This window comes from Bradysia coprophila, assembly GCF_014529535.1.
Source record: "Bradysia coprophila strain Holo2 chromosome IV unlocalized genomic scaffold, BU_Bcop_v1 contig_5, whole genome shotgun sequence".
Lineage (NCBI taxonomy): Eukaryota > Metazoa > Arthropoda > Insecta > Diptera > Sciaridae > Bradysia > Bradysia coprophila.
The window spans coordinates 7665394-7682108 of NW_023503374.1; the positions used below are offsets into that span (position 1 = coordinate 7665394).

At 35.6% G+C, this 16715-nt stretch overlaps 1 protein-coding gene across 1 annotated transcript in view; it reads left to right on the top strand.

Moving 5' to 3' along the window:
- The window catches only part of LOC119071990 (neural cell adhesion molecule 2), a 100087-nt gene that overhangs the window by 74005 nt on the left and 9367 nt on the right, over nucleotides 1-16715 (top strand). Inside the window, exons 6-11 of the mRNA XM_037177112.1 lie at nucleotides 1363-1514; nucleotides 4824-4968; nucleotides 9816-9946; nucleotides 10374-10530; nucleotides 12448-12668; nucleotides 12882-12963. Of these exons, the coding sequence (XP_037033007.1) occupies nucleotides 1363-1514; nucleotides 4824-4968; nucleotides 9816-9946; nucleotides 10374-10530; nucleotides 12448-12668; nucleotides 12882-12963 (888 nt within the window). The remainder of the gene's footprint in view (nucleotides 1-1362; nucleotides 1515-4823; nucleotides 4969-9815; nucleotides 9947-10373; nucleotides 10531-12447; nucleotides 12669-12881; nucleotides 12964-16715) is intronic.

The following is a 16715-nucleotide window of genomic DNA, read 5'->3' on the forward strand; positions in this document are numbered from 1 at the left end:
GGTGACTATGATTCTATCAAATTGATAAATCAACAGGTACTTCCTGTCAATTTCTTTCAATTCACATTAACTTCTGTCAATTACTTTTAATCCCTGTCAATTCCATTTAATTACCTCAATTTCATCCGGTAATTCATCTAATTGCCGGATTCGCTCTACTTCCTTTCAATTCACTTCAATGCCTTTCAATTCCTGTCAATTCCGTTTATTTACCGGATTCTCCGGCAATTCCGAGCAGGGTGTGTAATCAATTACCCGAGTGATTTCCCCCTCGCTTGCTTGTCTTACAATTACAAGTTTCACAGCGTGGAAATTCAAATACGTTTTGTTTCAATTCCTAAGACCCACCATAGCAGCTTACAATAGATATTATAATAAACTATTAATTCATCGTCTATCGACATATAAGACGACAATAAGCGACAGTTATGACAGAAGTTTTCTCTTATAATAGCAAAATATTTGTTCATTCTGACGAGGTAAATAATTTTACGTGTTACGGCATGTTTCATTTTCATTTACATTGCCTAATCACGTAAAGCATTGTACTTACGAGGTTCCAAGTTGTTATTTGACAAGTGGGGAATACAGCCCTCCCCTTCGGGTCGGGCTGTAACACCCCACTTATCAAATACACAACTTGGAACCTCGGAAGTAATATACTATTAAATAGGTAATACGTTAACTAAATGAAGTAGAAGATTTGACTTATTTCAACTAGTGTTGATTATTTGCGTTTATTCTGAACAAATCGAATTTTCGAGATAAACAGTTATTGCCAAGAAGTAGCGATGAGCTTTGATCTAAATTTGTCATGTTTAGTAACCCATTTTTAACGGCCTAAAACATTGATTTGATTGAATTCGGGACAATTTTTTTTTTATTAAAACTAATGAAGTACAGTGAACGACATCTCAAATGTCTCACTGTCATTTTTTTCAGAGAATGTCATTGTGAATTTGCAATGACACAATAAAATTCTCAGAAAAAATTGACAGTGAGACATTTGAGATGTCGTTCACTGTAAAAGATTTTATATCGAAACATCAATTCTTTCAACGAGATCACAGATAAACTTGAATATGCTCTTTAAACAAAAAGAAAATCAATTTGGAAGCTAGAAAACTCTTTTGTCAGAATATTCTCACTGAGAATTTCTCAGGAAAATTTAAAAAAAAACTTGGAAACGTAAGTAAATCCTCAAAACCCAAAATGTAAATCTTTAAAATGGAAGTCCTCAAAAATCTAGCAAAAATGGTAAAGAAAATCCTTTTAAAGACATAAAAAGAAGCGAAAAAGTTCGATTTCTTATCTTTAACATTTCCAGGCCACACCTAATGTGCGTTATTGTAACTGTTTCAGTGCGACCACTATGGGTGAAATTGCAAGGAGAAAATCGTCCATTATCGGCCGACAATACGTACAATCTGGTGTGTGAAGTATGTGGTTCGAGACCAGCGCCGGTAATCACTTGGTGGAAAGGAAGTATGCCTATGAGGAATACACGTGAGGAGGTAAGTGTAAAAGTTTTCATTTTTATTACATTATGTGTACCTGGACTGATTTATTATTATGAATTTTTCTGCTTGCGCCATTGTTTCTCATGTGTAAGCTTTACGCGTAAATTTTTTTGTTGATAGAACGTGTGTATATCGCTCGGTACACAACAGAAAAAATAATTGGAACGTCATGCACGGTGTAAATCACAAATTCAGCGTTCATAAAGTATTCATAGAAAAAATGTGGGATATTCCATTTACTGCGGTTATTATTGTTGGTGACACCTTGCTGATATTAACTCAAAGTTAACAAAAACACAGGCAAAAACAGCTGCAGGACCATAAGAACTGTGTGTTCTTTCGTATATTTTACCGCAGTTTTTTTTATGGTTTTACAATAAAAAAAAGGAGAACAAAAAAGCTTATGGCACAGATATAGTCAAAGTGAATGAATAACACAATGAAACGCGTATAAGCGGACAAAAAGGAATGAAAAAAAATTAACAAAAAGAAATACATTCGACACACTGACCCGTTCCATTAAAATCCCATCAAATGTGATGCAGTCAATAAAATTTGGAAAACCATAAAGGAAAATTGTGTGACAATGACAGCATAATGATTTTCTCGACATTTGTTGGGTCAGAATAATAAAATATTGTGTTTTTGTGGAGTATTTTCTTCTTCGTCTTCACCAACTTCTTTCCAACGACATGTGAAATTTGCAAAGAAGAATTTTTTTTTGGTTGTATGATGCAAACCCTACAGGGAATATACCAGAATGAATGCTGAGAGAGAACTGTAATACGGATGAGTAGAATGGGAACGGTATAGGCATGTGCTTTTTCTCGAAATATTCTTGTGCCTTACTATACATATGTATGCCTGGCATATTGTTATGGAAGTCTTTTGTATTCCTGGGTGCTTTTTTTTGTCATCATCTTATTGATAACATACAGCTTTGTAAATTGATTGACATTTATTTAAGTCGATAGCAATGAATAAAATTACATGTAAAATGTTCAGTTTTTAGGCTCGGGGGAAGAATCATTCAAAGTTATACACAATAAATATAATATGAGTGAGTTTATTGGAATTGTGGGTTTGATGGATTTCATATACGGAATAATAATAATATTTCGTTTTGATTTACCGCACGTATTTCGCAAATTCACGTGTCTGTCACTACATCAAATAAAATAAACAGTTTTCCGCTGTCTAACAGGTGCTTTATAAACCTTATAATAACATATTCATGCTATGTGGTTATAGTGTATAACTTATTGTCCTAATTGGACCAGAGTGAGCGCGAGTGTATGCGAAATTAATAGAATTTGATTGCAGCTCAGAACACTGACAAAATATCACTAAAGCTTTTCTCTTCACACCGGCGTACTGTTGTTATTTAGCATGACACGTAGAGGATTTAAGTTAATTAATATCACAGCCATAAATCTGAATTTGGAATTCGTTGACTCGTGTAAATGTGTTGACATTGAAAATACAATTCTTCAAATATGGTTTTATGAGGTGTAAAATGAGAATTAATCCTTCTTGATAAAGAGTTTTTAAATTGTTGCACCTAAATCATTATCGGCAGCAACAACAACAATAAACGATAAGCTCTTTCTACTGCTCTTTAGTGAGCAATTTGTACATTAACACCAATGAAGTAGAAGATTTTATAACAAATGAAGTAGCAGGTTCAGATTAAACGTACCCGTTGTTCCGTCTCAGATGTCTTAAGGCTAGCTATTGCAAAGACCACAATTCAATGTCCATGACAAAATAAACTTGCAAACCATTATGGAGTGTGGGTAATTCCACTAGTGTATCAATTTTGTCAGACATGGTAATAATGAAAGAGGCGCTCGATTTTATAGGTAAAGTAATAATATTCTCGACCAAGATACGTTAGAACGTGATGACAGGATTTTTATTCCTTGACGATTAAACAATAGCTTTTGTAAATATAAAGTTTACCCCTGAAGAAATCACACAGCTACTTTTTGCTAATGAAAGAGTGAAACAGTTACACAAACGCGCGTGGCTGTTGTAAAACCGTTTAAAGACGTGTGAGCACTTTTGTTTGTATGACAGGACGGACCAGCTGAAAAACGGATGAAGCAAATTAATGTCTAAATTTCACTGACGTTTCCTGTAATGTTTTGTATTGTGAAAAGTGTATGTGTTTTTGAAGAAAAGTTTATTTGCAACTGGAGATGGATTACGACATCAGTTCTCTATTCTCTATTCAATCAAAACTCTACCGTTAGAGAACAATTCACTATCTCATTGAAAGATGTCGCTGCAACAAAACCAATGTCATCAGAAAAATATTTAATTTTTTGCTCGACGGATTTCAGTCAAATAAAATGCCATCGTGTATCACATGATCTCAGGACTCCGAAACAGTAATCAGTTTTTCAACCGATATAGGGGCTTGGGGATAAGGGTTTGAAAAAACGTTTGCTGCCGTTTCATCACATCCTTTTTTAAGACTCTTATCGCCAAGCCGATATAGGACTGATTTAAAAGATCGTATAGTTAATGGTTCTCTATCGGTAGAGTTTTGATTGAATAGAGAAAAGAGAAGTGACGCCGTAATCCATCTCCTGCTTCGAGGGCTCTTGACGGTTACTTCCAAGTAGCCTTCAAATATAAACAAGTAACGGCAAACTCCCGCAAGGCACTTATGCTGGAAGTTATAACAATAGCGCACCCGAAGATAAAGGCTGTGTGTAATCTTGTTAGCGAAACTCGTCATAACAAGACGTAGAATACGGAATGAACATGATGTTTAATTGATGAAAGTTCAAGCATCAATCGGCTTTGAGAAACTGCTCTTCATCTGTTACCAACAACGACGACTATAAAATAAGCTAGTTACTTATTACTTATATACCGAATCGTTGGAAAAACTAAAGAACTAAGAAAGACTTGGTATCAAACGCACAGAAATACGTGTAACAAAAGAAGTAACAGATTGAAGGATTGTAACTGCGATACGTAAACAATGCGTTAGAGAGGTTTTATATAGACATCAAATTCAGCCGGAAAAATAATCGACTTTGCGACGCGACGTCAGTCTTTTTTCTGCCTTTGTCTAACAATTCGAAATTCATTGTCTTTTATGAATAAGTAATACATTTGCATAATTTAACCAAACCTTCCCGATTAATTAAACAAAATGAATAGCACACCGTTCGCCGACATATATTAATTTCAAATTGAACTCTGAAACTCTTTCAACCGAATAAAATATTTACACACATCACCTCTTTCGCATTGAATCAAGTGAAAAATAAATTTTCCATTTTACAGATTTCTCAAGATGGCAATAACACAAAATCGATATTAAGTTTCACGCCAACAATAGATGACAGAGGAAAATTTCTCTCGTGTCGTGCCGAACAGTCATTAATACCTGATTCTGGAATTGAAGACGGCTGGAAATTGGATATTTATCGTGAGTTATGCTCTTTCTATGGAATGAAACATTCTGTTGCTTGTTGTCGTTCAATATTTTATGCTGACGAAATATTTGAATGATTTAACAGGGAATAGTTTTCTGTTTGACTTTCATTAAACTGTATAGATGGTGTTCTAGATATGGGAGAAATAAGTGTGAATGAATTTAATATTTGCAGTTTCCGGTATTTCGATCAAATAATATTGTGTTACATAATAATCAGAAATTGCTTCAATGCGTTGACGATTATACGGAATATGTCGTTCCTTTTGAGCAAACGTCTACCATTAAATTGAATATAAAACATTAAGCGAAACATTTAATTCACTTTAATCTTAGATAATTCCCAACAAACACCGATAAATTATGCTTCGTTGTATATATATTCGTAGGAATTATAATTGGTGTTAATTCAGCTCAAAGCTTTCAAAATTGTGTGCAAATTATATATAGTTTTGTCGAACACTGAAGTGGCGGGTATAGATTATAAATATGTAGCTCGGGGGGACGAGTTTGTTCCGTGAGAGCAGGCTATAAATTTTGTAGAATTTACAATCTCCCACTGTTGCATTGTAAATTATGCGTTGCACAGTAGAATAAAAAATTAAAGGCTGTAATTATAGCTGCAATAATTTACCATGATATGTTTGGCAGGCTCTATGATAGAACCTCTATCCTATATCACACCTATATCCTATCACATCATTTATACGGAACTAATGATTCTGCATTATCAGCGGAAATTTTTTTTACCTCTGTCCATTGGGTACTTGGCACGATGACTCAATCAAATTTACTATTATTACGGTAGCTCGATCACATTGGTGTCATTATTTTATCACTTTACAAGGCGTTTGGGTAATGTGACCCGTTTACCTAACAACTAGTGGAACGAAAATGATTTTTTAGACGCGCGTTTTGAATCAAGACACAAATTGTCTGGAAAGTGGATAGTTTGGAGGAAATTTACGAAGTCATAACGCAACCTAGCTATCTCAAATTTCATCCTATTTTCTAGTTTTAATCGAGAATTCGTTCCGGAGATATGATGAAATGAAGTTAGGTGTAGGAAGTTGAGCAGGACAATTTCATATCGAAATTTTTACTGATTTTAACATGCCATAGTTCGTTGGACAGGTCTTGCTGAGTTTTAGGGTATAGGATGAAATTTGACTATTTTATTTGCGCAGCATAAAGCGCTACAAAAAATGATAAATTTGAGCGAAAATTTCCCAAATTTCATCTGAAAGTGGTCCAAATTCTTTGGAAAGGAATCGACGAGCTCTAGGAAATAGGATAAAAGTTTAGGAAATTCAAGATCATTGTGAAGAAAAATATTAGCACAAAAAGCGCTAAAAATTACAAATATGTCGAAAATGTCCTTAAATTTCATCTAAAACTGTTCAGATTTCTGAGAGTGAGGGCTTGTTAGAAAGATCTAGTCAGGAAACATGGAAGCTAAGTCAAAAGTATGACACCATTTTTATTATTTAACAAAGTCACAGCACTAAGAGAGACGTTACGAAAATATCTAATAGTGCCAGTGGCGTGCTTAGCTGGTTCTAATTAAGTTAGTGAAAGTAAGACATTCAAATATAACTCCGGTTCATGGGTCAGAAATCTTACATGTGTTCTCACAGCGGACACTTGGTGTCTCTCATACAAATGATATGTATAGTCATAAACACCCCAAATTGAGAGTCGTAGCTAAAACTCACTTTTAAAAGTTGACTTAGACAATGTAGTCTGTATCATTGCTCAAGTTGACCCTGACTCCCATACCATTAACGCAATCTTACATAGATACACTTGGAATGTCAGAATTATTCGTGAGTCGGAAAGTATTTCCATTTTTAAAGAATTACTATTTTCTTAAATCAAAATGTAACTTGCTGCCACGTCGTTAATAAAAGGACTATTATACAAGTTTAAGGGAAATATTGACCAATATTTTGTTGATAAACAATTCAGTCGTTAATCCTACCAGTTGATTTTTCATGTTTTTATCGCTGATGATGTGACAACGTAACGTTCAAACAAAAATTCAAATTTTCGTGTTTTTGTTTACCTGTGATGGATCGATAAATTGAGGAAAACATCAATAAACATATTTCCGTTTCACGATCAAGAAAATTACCAGAAGCGTTGCTGCTCTGGTGTGGTGATTAAAAGTAATTTTTTAATTAAAATATCGATCCTAGCCGAGCTATTTTTTAAGAACCCTGATATAACCTAGCTTCGTTGTATTTACGGATCCGTCTACGGTCAAAAACGGAGAAATTTTGCAATATTTCAACATTTTTTAGTTTTTGTTTTTACTTTTGGTCATTACTTTGACTGCGTTCTCTCTAAGGTTTTGATATTTCAGAGAACTCAATGTATCATGCAAAAACCTTTACTGAAAATCGAAATCAGTTGTGTTCTATCTTCTGAAGTGTTCTCCATTAAAAGGTGTTGTCAAAAATTAGAAGGCGAAAGATAACATTATGCATTTGCATATTCCTTATGTTTTTTTTTAGATTTAATCAGTTAGGGTGATCATTTCTGATCAATGCACACAGATCATGGGATCCTTTGTGCTACCCTGTCATCATGAAAATCTTGAAGCCCTTTTCAGGACCTCATCTCCTTCTCAACCTATTGCCTTACGCTCTACACGAATCACTCCAGGCGAGCAAACTGATCCCTATGATTAGGTACCAAAATGATAGCTAATCCTTAGGGCAGAAAGCAAAGAGTGACTGGCGTCAACCTCGTTTCATTAGACTGTAAATTCTAGAAAGCCACTGGGAGGACAGCTGTGTCTCACCCCTTAGACCTTACACTAATGACAGCGAGTAAGGCAACATTGTCGCCCGAATCACAGTCCTTGTCATTGGGATTGATAAAGCCTGTGATTTACATTCCGCTCGATATTGACCTGGTCCAGTCTCATATTTTATAAGACTAGCCCGTTCGAACGTAAACTTTCTCTGCAGTGGGCCAATATGAAAGCCGAGCCAGACAGAAGCGTCACTCAGCAGCGCGCCACCAAAAGGTCAACCGCCAAACTTTACCACTATTTAGCCCAAAAGCCCTTACATCTAAATTAGACTGACGGACGAGCTACCTTTGCGACGAGGACCTTCGGTGCAAAAAGCGAAATGACAGCGTGTCCAGACGATGGCACACCACTGAATAGCACAACTACCCGACACGGCGACCATATCGTCCCTTTGCAAAGAGTTTTGCACAACATGGAATACATTCCTCGAATATTAATACAGAGAGATGTACCCTCATCGAGTGTACGTTGTCTTTGCGAGGAATCAAAATAAAAGCCGGGAAAAACTAGCATCTCTCAGCGACATAACACCACCAATCCATCCGTCGACCTCGTCCACTCTATAGCCCGAAAGTCTAAGCTCTATGAATAGTCCGGATCATTTTACTCATATAGAAGCAAAATAGGACCCAGCCACATCAGTGAGTAAACTTTTAGACCATGAACCAGCCGGAGAGCTAAAGCTGGCGAGTGAGGCAAAGCAACTAAGAGTCCTGGCAGTGACACACCACTGAGAAGAGTACCAATCTCGCCAAGCCTTCCTAATGTCTCCTCGCAAAGAAATTCCGCTCACAGCGTCCAAAAATTCACCGAAGTATGTTCTCCAAATATTCGTCGTGAATTTCTGTTGGTTCCAGCTGTCACTATTTTTTCGACGGTACGCGTACACATTGTGAGGTTATGACAAGCACCGTATCATTAGCCGCACGAAAACGTTGGTTTATTGGATGATTATGCGAGAACTCCAACTTTACCGGCGACCATGGCACTTCATAACCAAGATTTAGTCAACAGAAACGTTTTTTCTGGTCAGTTCTGACTACAAAAAGTATAATTATTTTCAGACACAGAAACAAAACACTTGTTGACGTTTGCAGTGTTGCCAGCCAGTCCTTATGTTGGTCTTATACATGATAAAAAATGACGTATGACTTTGCTGAAAAGCTAGACTTCGCTCCAAGATTAATTAATGTAGCGAAGATATGATGAACCAGAAATTATCCAAAACCAAAAGTGTTCTCCCAAAAGTTTCCTGTTCTCCTAGCTACGATGCTATGTAAGATTTCTGACCCATGTCCGGAAAAAGAATAGTCCTTTAATACCACACATTCTTTTTGATGGAAGAAGAGCACCACATTACAAAAAATATCTTTCACGATCAGCTTCTCTAGAACACTGCAAATAAATTACGAAAATATTGAAGTAACGGTCAAAAAGATGCTTTTTTGGTCGATTCCCTCAGCTCCAAAAAATCTGTTCTTTAGTTGTTCCTCATGAATTACGAATACCAAATGTCACGATTTGTCAGCAACGAGTATCTTCAGAAGTTTTAGGATTTAATAATTAAAAGTTCAATATAGTTTCTAAGTGTTTAATTAGCGAGCAAGCCCTTAAGTCGTTCCAAAAGCACAACACGGTTTTGCTAATGTTCTTCGACAAATAATATTTAAAAGCTTTTCCTCCCGGATGTTCTTCTCAATTTTGGTGTGGCATTCCATTTTAATAATGCAAAATATGAATCCAATTTCTAAAATTGTAATTTCCGCAAATCCTGTGAATAATGCTTAATAATGGTTTGCCATTTTAAGAATGTTTTACTGCATTTATTAATTTTTATTTCGCAAATTAAATCTTTTCACCACAATCCCAACACACAAACATATAATATAAAATACCTTCATCACATTTTTATTGCAAAACATTGTTAAAACCCATAATAATTCGTATATGGAGTATACAACACACACCATATTGCACAACTGGAAAAATAATAATCAGAATCATTTTATTGAAATCACAGATACACCCGTCGTTACGTTGGAGTTTGGTACAAATTTAAATTCAACCTCAATACGCGAGGGAGCCGATGTGTATTTCGAATGCAACATAAAATCCAACCCATGGGTATACCGAGTCAGTTGGCGTCATAACGTAAGTATTTAAATAAATACACACCGAGTAGGGACTTCATATATATAGCCATTTAGCTCCGAGTGTATCAACTATGTATGATACACAAGCAACGAGAATTGGAGAAAATGAAAATTTCTTTACAGCGAGCGATATTACGTACACATATACCACACAAGATGTGTATTTTGTTTGTTACCACATTGTTGACTAGTTGGGTGTGTTTCGCTCTTCTGTTTTTATTTTGCTGGTACCTAAAGGGACTGCTTCGATATATTCATTGCATACTGATGCTTTTGTGTAACAACACCCGAAGAATTAAATTATTTTATTTGATTTCGTAGGTGCATGTAATCCTCCCCCCACTCCAACACTAAAGTGTATAGACAATAAACAATTCAGTTTGGTCGGAATATATGTTGACAATTTAATATAATTTTAATTCAAGGGTAAAGCGCTAGACAATAGTGTGCCGGAGGGGATAATTGTTGCCAACCAGAGTTTGGTATTGCAAAATGTGAGCCGAGCTAGATCTGGTCTGTACACATGTGTTGGTAGCAATCGTGAGGGCGACGGCGAAAGTACAATTAATGTCAACATAAAATGTAAGTTGGAAACTCAAATAAATTTTAAAATTTTATTTGTCACACACACATCTGAAATTCTTCAGCTATGTAGCTAAGTGTCATTGCTACTATGCTAGACTGGTTTTCAGTTTGGTGTCTGGTTTGTAGAATTTTTGCTCATTTTCCATGGATCGTGTTCAGTTATTTCATTAGATGTGTAAGGAGATTAGCAATTTGATTTCTTTTTACGCTGACACCTCAAATTTTATTGCGAAACACCTACATTTTCTTACTTATTACAACATACTGTACTTTCGAGCAAAGGTATAGTGAGTGAGTATATTACACTCGTGCAATCCTCAAAAATGTTCAACGTTTCAAAAGTTGAGAAGTGATTGAAAAATCGACTGAAATCGTAAATTGCAACAGCCCATCATCGATAACTCGTTCCAATTCAAAGAGGCGTTTAAAATTTTCGTTTTTTTTTTTACAAAAAGCTTCTTCGAATTGGGAATGAAAGCAATCGATGTTCAATCAATAAAAATAAAAATTTGGAATCTCGGACGGAATGTACTAATAACGACTACAGCAAGTCTGTTTTTCATGCAAAAAATAATAATTTGCCCTCTAATTCATCTGATAACTGTGTTCCCATTCACCCAATTACACGACCACCTATATACAATCCTAAGTTCTCAGAAAATGTTAAGGCACTTGAAACGAAATTAAACTCTTCCGACACACGAACTCGAAATCTTACAAGGATTGCTCTTTAATTATACCTATCTAGTGTAAGCTTTAATTATATCCAATTCATGATTGGTGTGAACGTCGAGAAGATGCAGTTAGCGAACTACTGCCATGACTACAAATTCATATTTTTAATTATTATGTGAAGTGAACAAAGTTTATGCGGTTTTTCAAGTTACGTCCTCGAGTTTCCTTTATGAATTGAATTGAAAACAAGCATTTGGAAAGTTGTGCAAAAGCCAGTAAGCCTCTGAAGCTGCATAAAAATGAGTGACCGAGTAGCAAAGATTTCTTTCCGATGGTTTTATAATCGATTCAGAATAAATAAAAATTTACCCGGAGAATGTCGTAGGGCAGATGCTTTCTTTCGCTGCACATTACCATTTTCAGTGCTAGCGCCAATAAAGTTTTTGTAGGGCAATGACTCAAAAGATTTTTAAATTGCTCCCAAGCACTTCACCTCCAATCCCTGTATTTGCGTGTACTACAATTAGAGTACTTCACTGATGATTTCGGATAAAACTATTTTTAATTTGATTTGTAACAACTTTGATCTATCTGCCTGTTATATACTTGATTTGATTCCCATTTCAATGTGTCTAGTTCTAAGTCCCAGGACAAATCATTTGTCATGCGAATGTCATGCAATATCAATCCAATGTTTAGTTTAAACCAAGCCATTTTTCGCACCATGCCGGCTGGTGTACTATGGATGATATACAGCAATAAATCGTCATAGTTGTTTTTGAATTATGGATGGAAATATGACATTGATATTGGTCCGAATGTTTACCATTTTCTAATTTGAGTAGACATCAATTTCGAACCAACTGTTCCTGCAATGTAAATAACTACATCAGAAGCCCGTGTCGTTGCATACAGTTTCCTGAAGTCGAACTTTGTTTATAAACAACTCTTCAACGAAGCACGCAAATTGTTGACTTTAGAATAAAGTTTGAAGAACTCGGAAAAAATTGAATCCATCATCTATCATATATCTCATCAACTGCTCTACGATGGCAAGGAAATTTCAGATAAAGTTCATGGTATTTGAAAACAGTAAAACTGATGCACTTCCTGCAATTTCCGCTCGTATTTGATTAAGCGATCACACGCTTCACTGACTTTTTTGATTGGAAACTTTCAAATTTTCCCATTTTTTTTGCAGCTGAAATAACAATTAATTATTCTTACTGTGCCCAACAGTTCCGCCAGTTTGTCGACCGGGCCAGAAAAATATTTACAGTACCGGGCGCCACGAAACGGCTAAAGTGGTGTGCGAAGTGGAAGCCAATCCCTATGACATAACGTTTCATTGGAAATTTAACAAAACACATAACGCACTGGAATTTGTCGACATACCATCATCTCATGTTGCCGTGGATCGACTGAAATCAACAGCCCACTATACTCCGCTAACTGAACACGTAATTATTTTGCATTTTATCAAATAGAAAAAAATTTATTGTGATCCCCACAATGTCACAATTTAAAGTTTTTTATTCGGCAATATTCACATTTTACCTTCTTAATTTCGTAATCAAATTCAAACAAAATTCGCCCATTCTTACAGCATGTAACATGCTACGGTGAAGAGACACAATATGCAAACAAATTAAAACCCAGAAATTTATTTCCAGGATTATGGTACCCTTTTGTGTTGGGGCAGCAATGAAATTGGCACACAAATGGAGCCCTGTGTGTACAACATTATTCCAGCAGGTATGTACTTATATTCATGCTTACAAACTGTACAATAATTCAACTCATGAGATTTCTACCAATTTCGTACACTTCATGTAATTTACACAAATTTTTAACCTCTCCCACACACCCCCATCCATAGCCCACCATTCCATAACTCTCTCGCTCTCTCTCTCTCTTTCTCTCGGTCGTACCATCAAGGTAGATTATGTTACAAAACTAAAGTTGAATGTTTCGAGAGTTATTTTATTTTATGAAGCATTAAATTCAAGGCTTAAGTAAATAAAATGGTTGTGGCTCTGCTACCTCTTCCTATGGCAATTTCTTTTGGAAAAATTTTAATTCTACAGCTTCTATAAGTTGGGTCGATGTCGAAGTATATACTCTCTGTATAATGTGTGTTATTTGTGTAGCAAAAGGTAGATAATTCCCGTATACAAAGCAAGTCAAGCGAAAATAAGTGATTTGATTGCCCATTTCTCCATTAAAACATGATTTCTTTCATCATTGATGCTCGAGATATTCAAGGTGTTTAACTTTTTATTTATATCTCCAATACTATACACACACAGCCATGGGCAATGGGCGTTGATTCCAGGAGCTCACTTTTAATATTCAAATGAGTAAAAAAATTCTCCCACTAATTGCCTGAAACGTTGATAGGGTGGGTTGATATACTTTTTTTACAGCGATGCGTATAAAGCATACATGTCTACGGTGTGTATAAGCCAACACTGACGCACTCCTAAATGGATGTCCATTTCCGTTTGATCGTCTTTTTGATGGTTTATTTAGCTTGTAGTTAGAGGGGTGGCATTGAGCATAAAGGATTTTTCCGACCAGTCAAAAAAAAATAATTTCACACAAAATTATTATTTTGAGGCAATTTATTTCAAGCGTTTCCCATAAAAGTTGGTTAATTACTTTAAAGGGTATACGTAAACCGTGCATAAAATGAAGGACTCTGAATATCATTTTGGGGTTGGAAAAGTTTGCAGACGAAAATGTATTAAGGCTGTGGTTGTATTAACTTAAATGCGAAAAATGCGAGTATCGCGTGCTTAATCCATTTCGTTGGGACATATTTGACGTTATAGTGGAATTTTAAGTCGAAATTGATAAAGTCATGTGGTTAAATATTTTACGATTATCTTTGAATACTTATAATTGGTCGTCTGTGAAGTTTTTTGTGCAACTACGCAATTTGTTTAATATTTTATAAACTCAACAATTCTTTGGATTATGTTTTCTTCGATTTAATTTGAGCGACTCACATTCGGACTCAGCTTAATGTATGAATCAAATTGGAGTACATTCATCAGTACAGTTTAAAAAGTGCTAGTCACCTGTTATTGACAACTACCACAAAGACAAGCGAGGATCTCTGGCTTGTGTGTAGCAAAATTTATGACAAATTAATACGTAGGCGATTCTTTAAACAAAAGAAGTAACAGATTAATAATCAAATATAGAAAGAACACATGTAGCTGTTACGACAGACCAAACAAAGTTGCAGAACAAATGAAATGAATTTCCTATTGGGAACTGCTTCTATATTAAATATCATATTTTTCTTTTCTTTTACAATGCCCCTCCTAACAACAAAACTGCAATATATCTGGTTTCCGATAGCTTGTATCTCAGTCTTAATTGTGATCCGGCTATAAATCCTGTCAATGTAATTCGTATACTAGCTTTTTATAGAAAATCGTTATAGTTGTATAGTCTGTTACATCCATTAATATGTAATGTATCAAGGCCCGAACTGGCAATTTTGAGAATCGCCGAAGGATTTTTGTATAATTTTTAGCCTTTTTACAAATGAGTTGTATGTGGTCACGGATGAGTTTTTTTTACGAGACAGCCTATACTCCGTATGGAATTTCAACTTATTGAGACAAGATCTTTTACTTCATTTGATATAACACAAATTTTGATATAAAATCTTCATCAGTCAGATTTCATCGCTTATTTTTTGCTACGTTTTGTCATTTTTTATAAAATGGAAAGGGCCTAAACAGGCGGTCCACTTCGGAAAATAATATTAAAGAAATTTGAAGCAAAAAATCTTGAAAGTCGGGCTGACCTGCCCAAAACGATTTTTTGAAAGTTTTCCGACATATTTCCAAGGGTTCTCTTGACTATGTCTTCAGAATGGTCTTGTGTTAGAATACTTGGGGGTTACACGAATAGCTACACGCCAAGGACACAAGTTTCTCACTCGCAAAATAGTTTTTTCAGGGCGACAAGCATCATGAATTTGTATTTTTTTCGATTTTTTTTTATTTATTTATTTCATTTCATTAATGGCCGAAGCCCCCTGACTACTTACAATTTACAAAGGTTAGAATTAAAAATTCAGCAATTCAAAAAATAAAAAATTTCATGAACATGACGACATAACATAATAAAATTGACGTTGAATTAGATCGTTCGGTTCGTTTGCGTTGTTTAGCTTGATTGAAGGGATGTATCCAATGATCCACCTGAAAAAAGAATGATTAGCGAGAGCCAGTCGACTAGACTAGCAGAAGTTTGTACAAGTCGAATTGACCTGGAGTTCTTCACGAGCTATAATGTTCTCGGGCCACAGTTTACTGTTAACTATAGAGTCAAATATTTCAGAGTCAGCAGTGATCATAAATAATACAAAAGTAACGTCCTTCATATCTATGTAGGGTGAGACCAATATCTTGCATTGACACGCCGTCAGCCGACGAGATAACGTTCTCCCACAACAAATAATTGACAACGTTCTTTTCGGTAACATACGGATCGAAATTGGTTACATAAGAAACCTGATGTGTATGAGCCGGCGCTGAAATATTTCGTGATTGAATTGAATCGTTTTGCGGTTTAACTGCAGAGCTTTCGACTTTAGCGGATACCGGTGCAGTAACTGACGTTTTGGTCGATACATCGACTGAGAAACTAGAAGCGGCAGGTGACTTAGTAGGTCAAGTGGCATCAGATTGAGTGATTTCAGACGCGGTCAACGGAATTGATCCACACACCTTAGGAGACTCGGCTAAATGATTTCCCTGTCGCATTCCGTTTGCCGACGGAGAACCAGACGTTTTTTTATGCAGACGTTTTTCTTTACAAAACTATTCTGAAATTCGTCTAGCAATAGTTCACTGTGAAGATGGGGAAGCTATACTCAAAACAGTTTTGCGAAAGGATGTCTCGCCAATCGCCAATTTTCAATCACTTCGTTGGTAGTCATCAGGAGTAGTGAAACGAAGTAACGAGTTCCAATACTACAATAGAACTTTTTAAATATATGTATGTATAGAGTAAATAGTATGCTCTGCCCAGAAGAGGAAAAACTGTTGTAGTTATTACTCTCGTTATTACTTGTAAAGAGGGAAAAGACTTTAAAGATTTCGAAGAACGATTCTCTTGTAGGTGTATTCACTTGAAACAACTTTTTCGGTGTGAAAAAGAGATCTTATGTCTTATGAAGAGATAGAGATCGGTCTCTCTTTCTCTCAGCGAACTCTGCCTTTATTACACGAAAGGCCCAAATTGCAAAAAGAAATCTTTCATTGACGAACGCAAATTCCATCGTTATTTGAGCTACGCAGTACACAATTTCAATTCCACCAGATACAGACAACCGCTCAGATTAGAAAACATTCGATTTTTTTCCGATTGATTTATTAAATTGTTCAGAGAGATTGATAGATGAAATATTCCCGAAAAAAAAGAGAGAAAGAAAGAATTGCCATGCCTAAAATAGACGGAATAATTTATTTCACATCACGAAA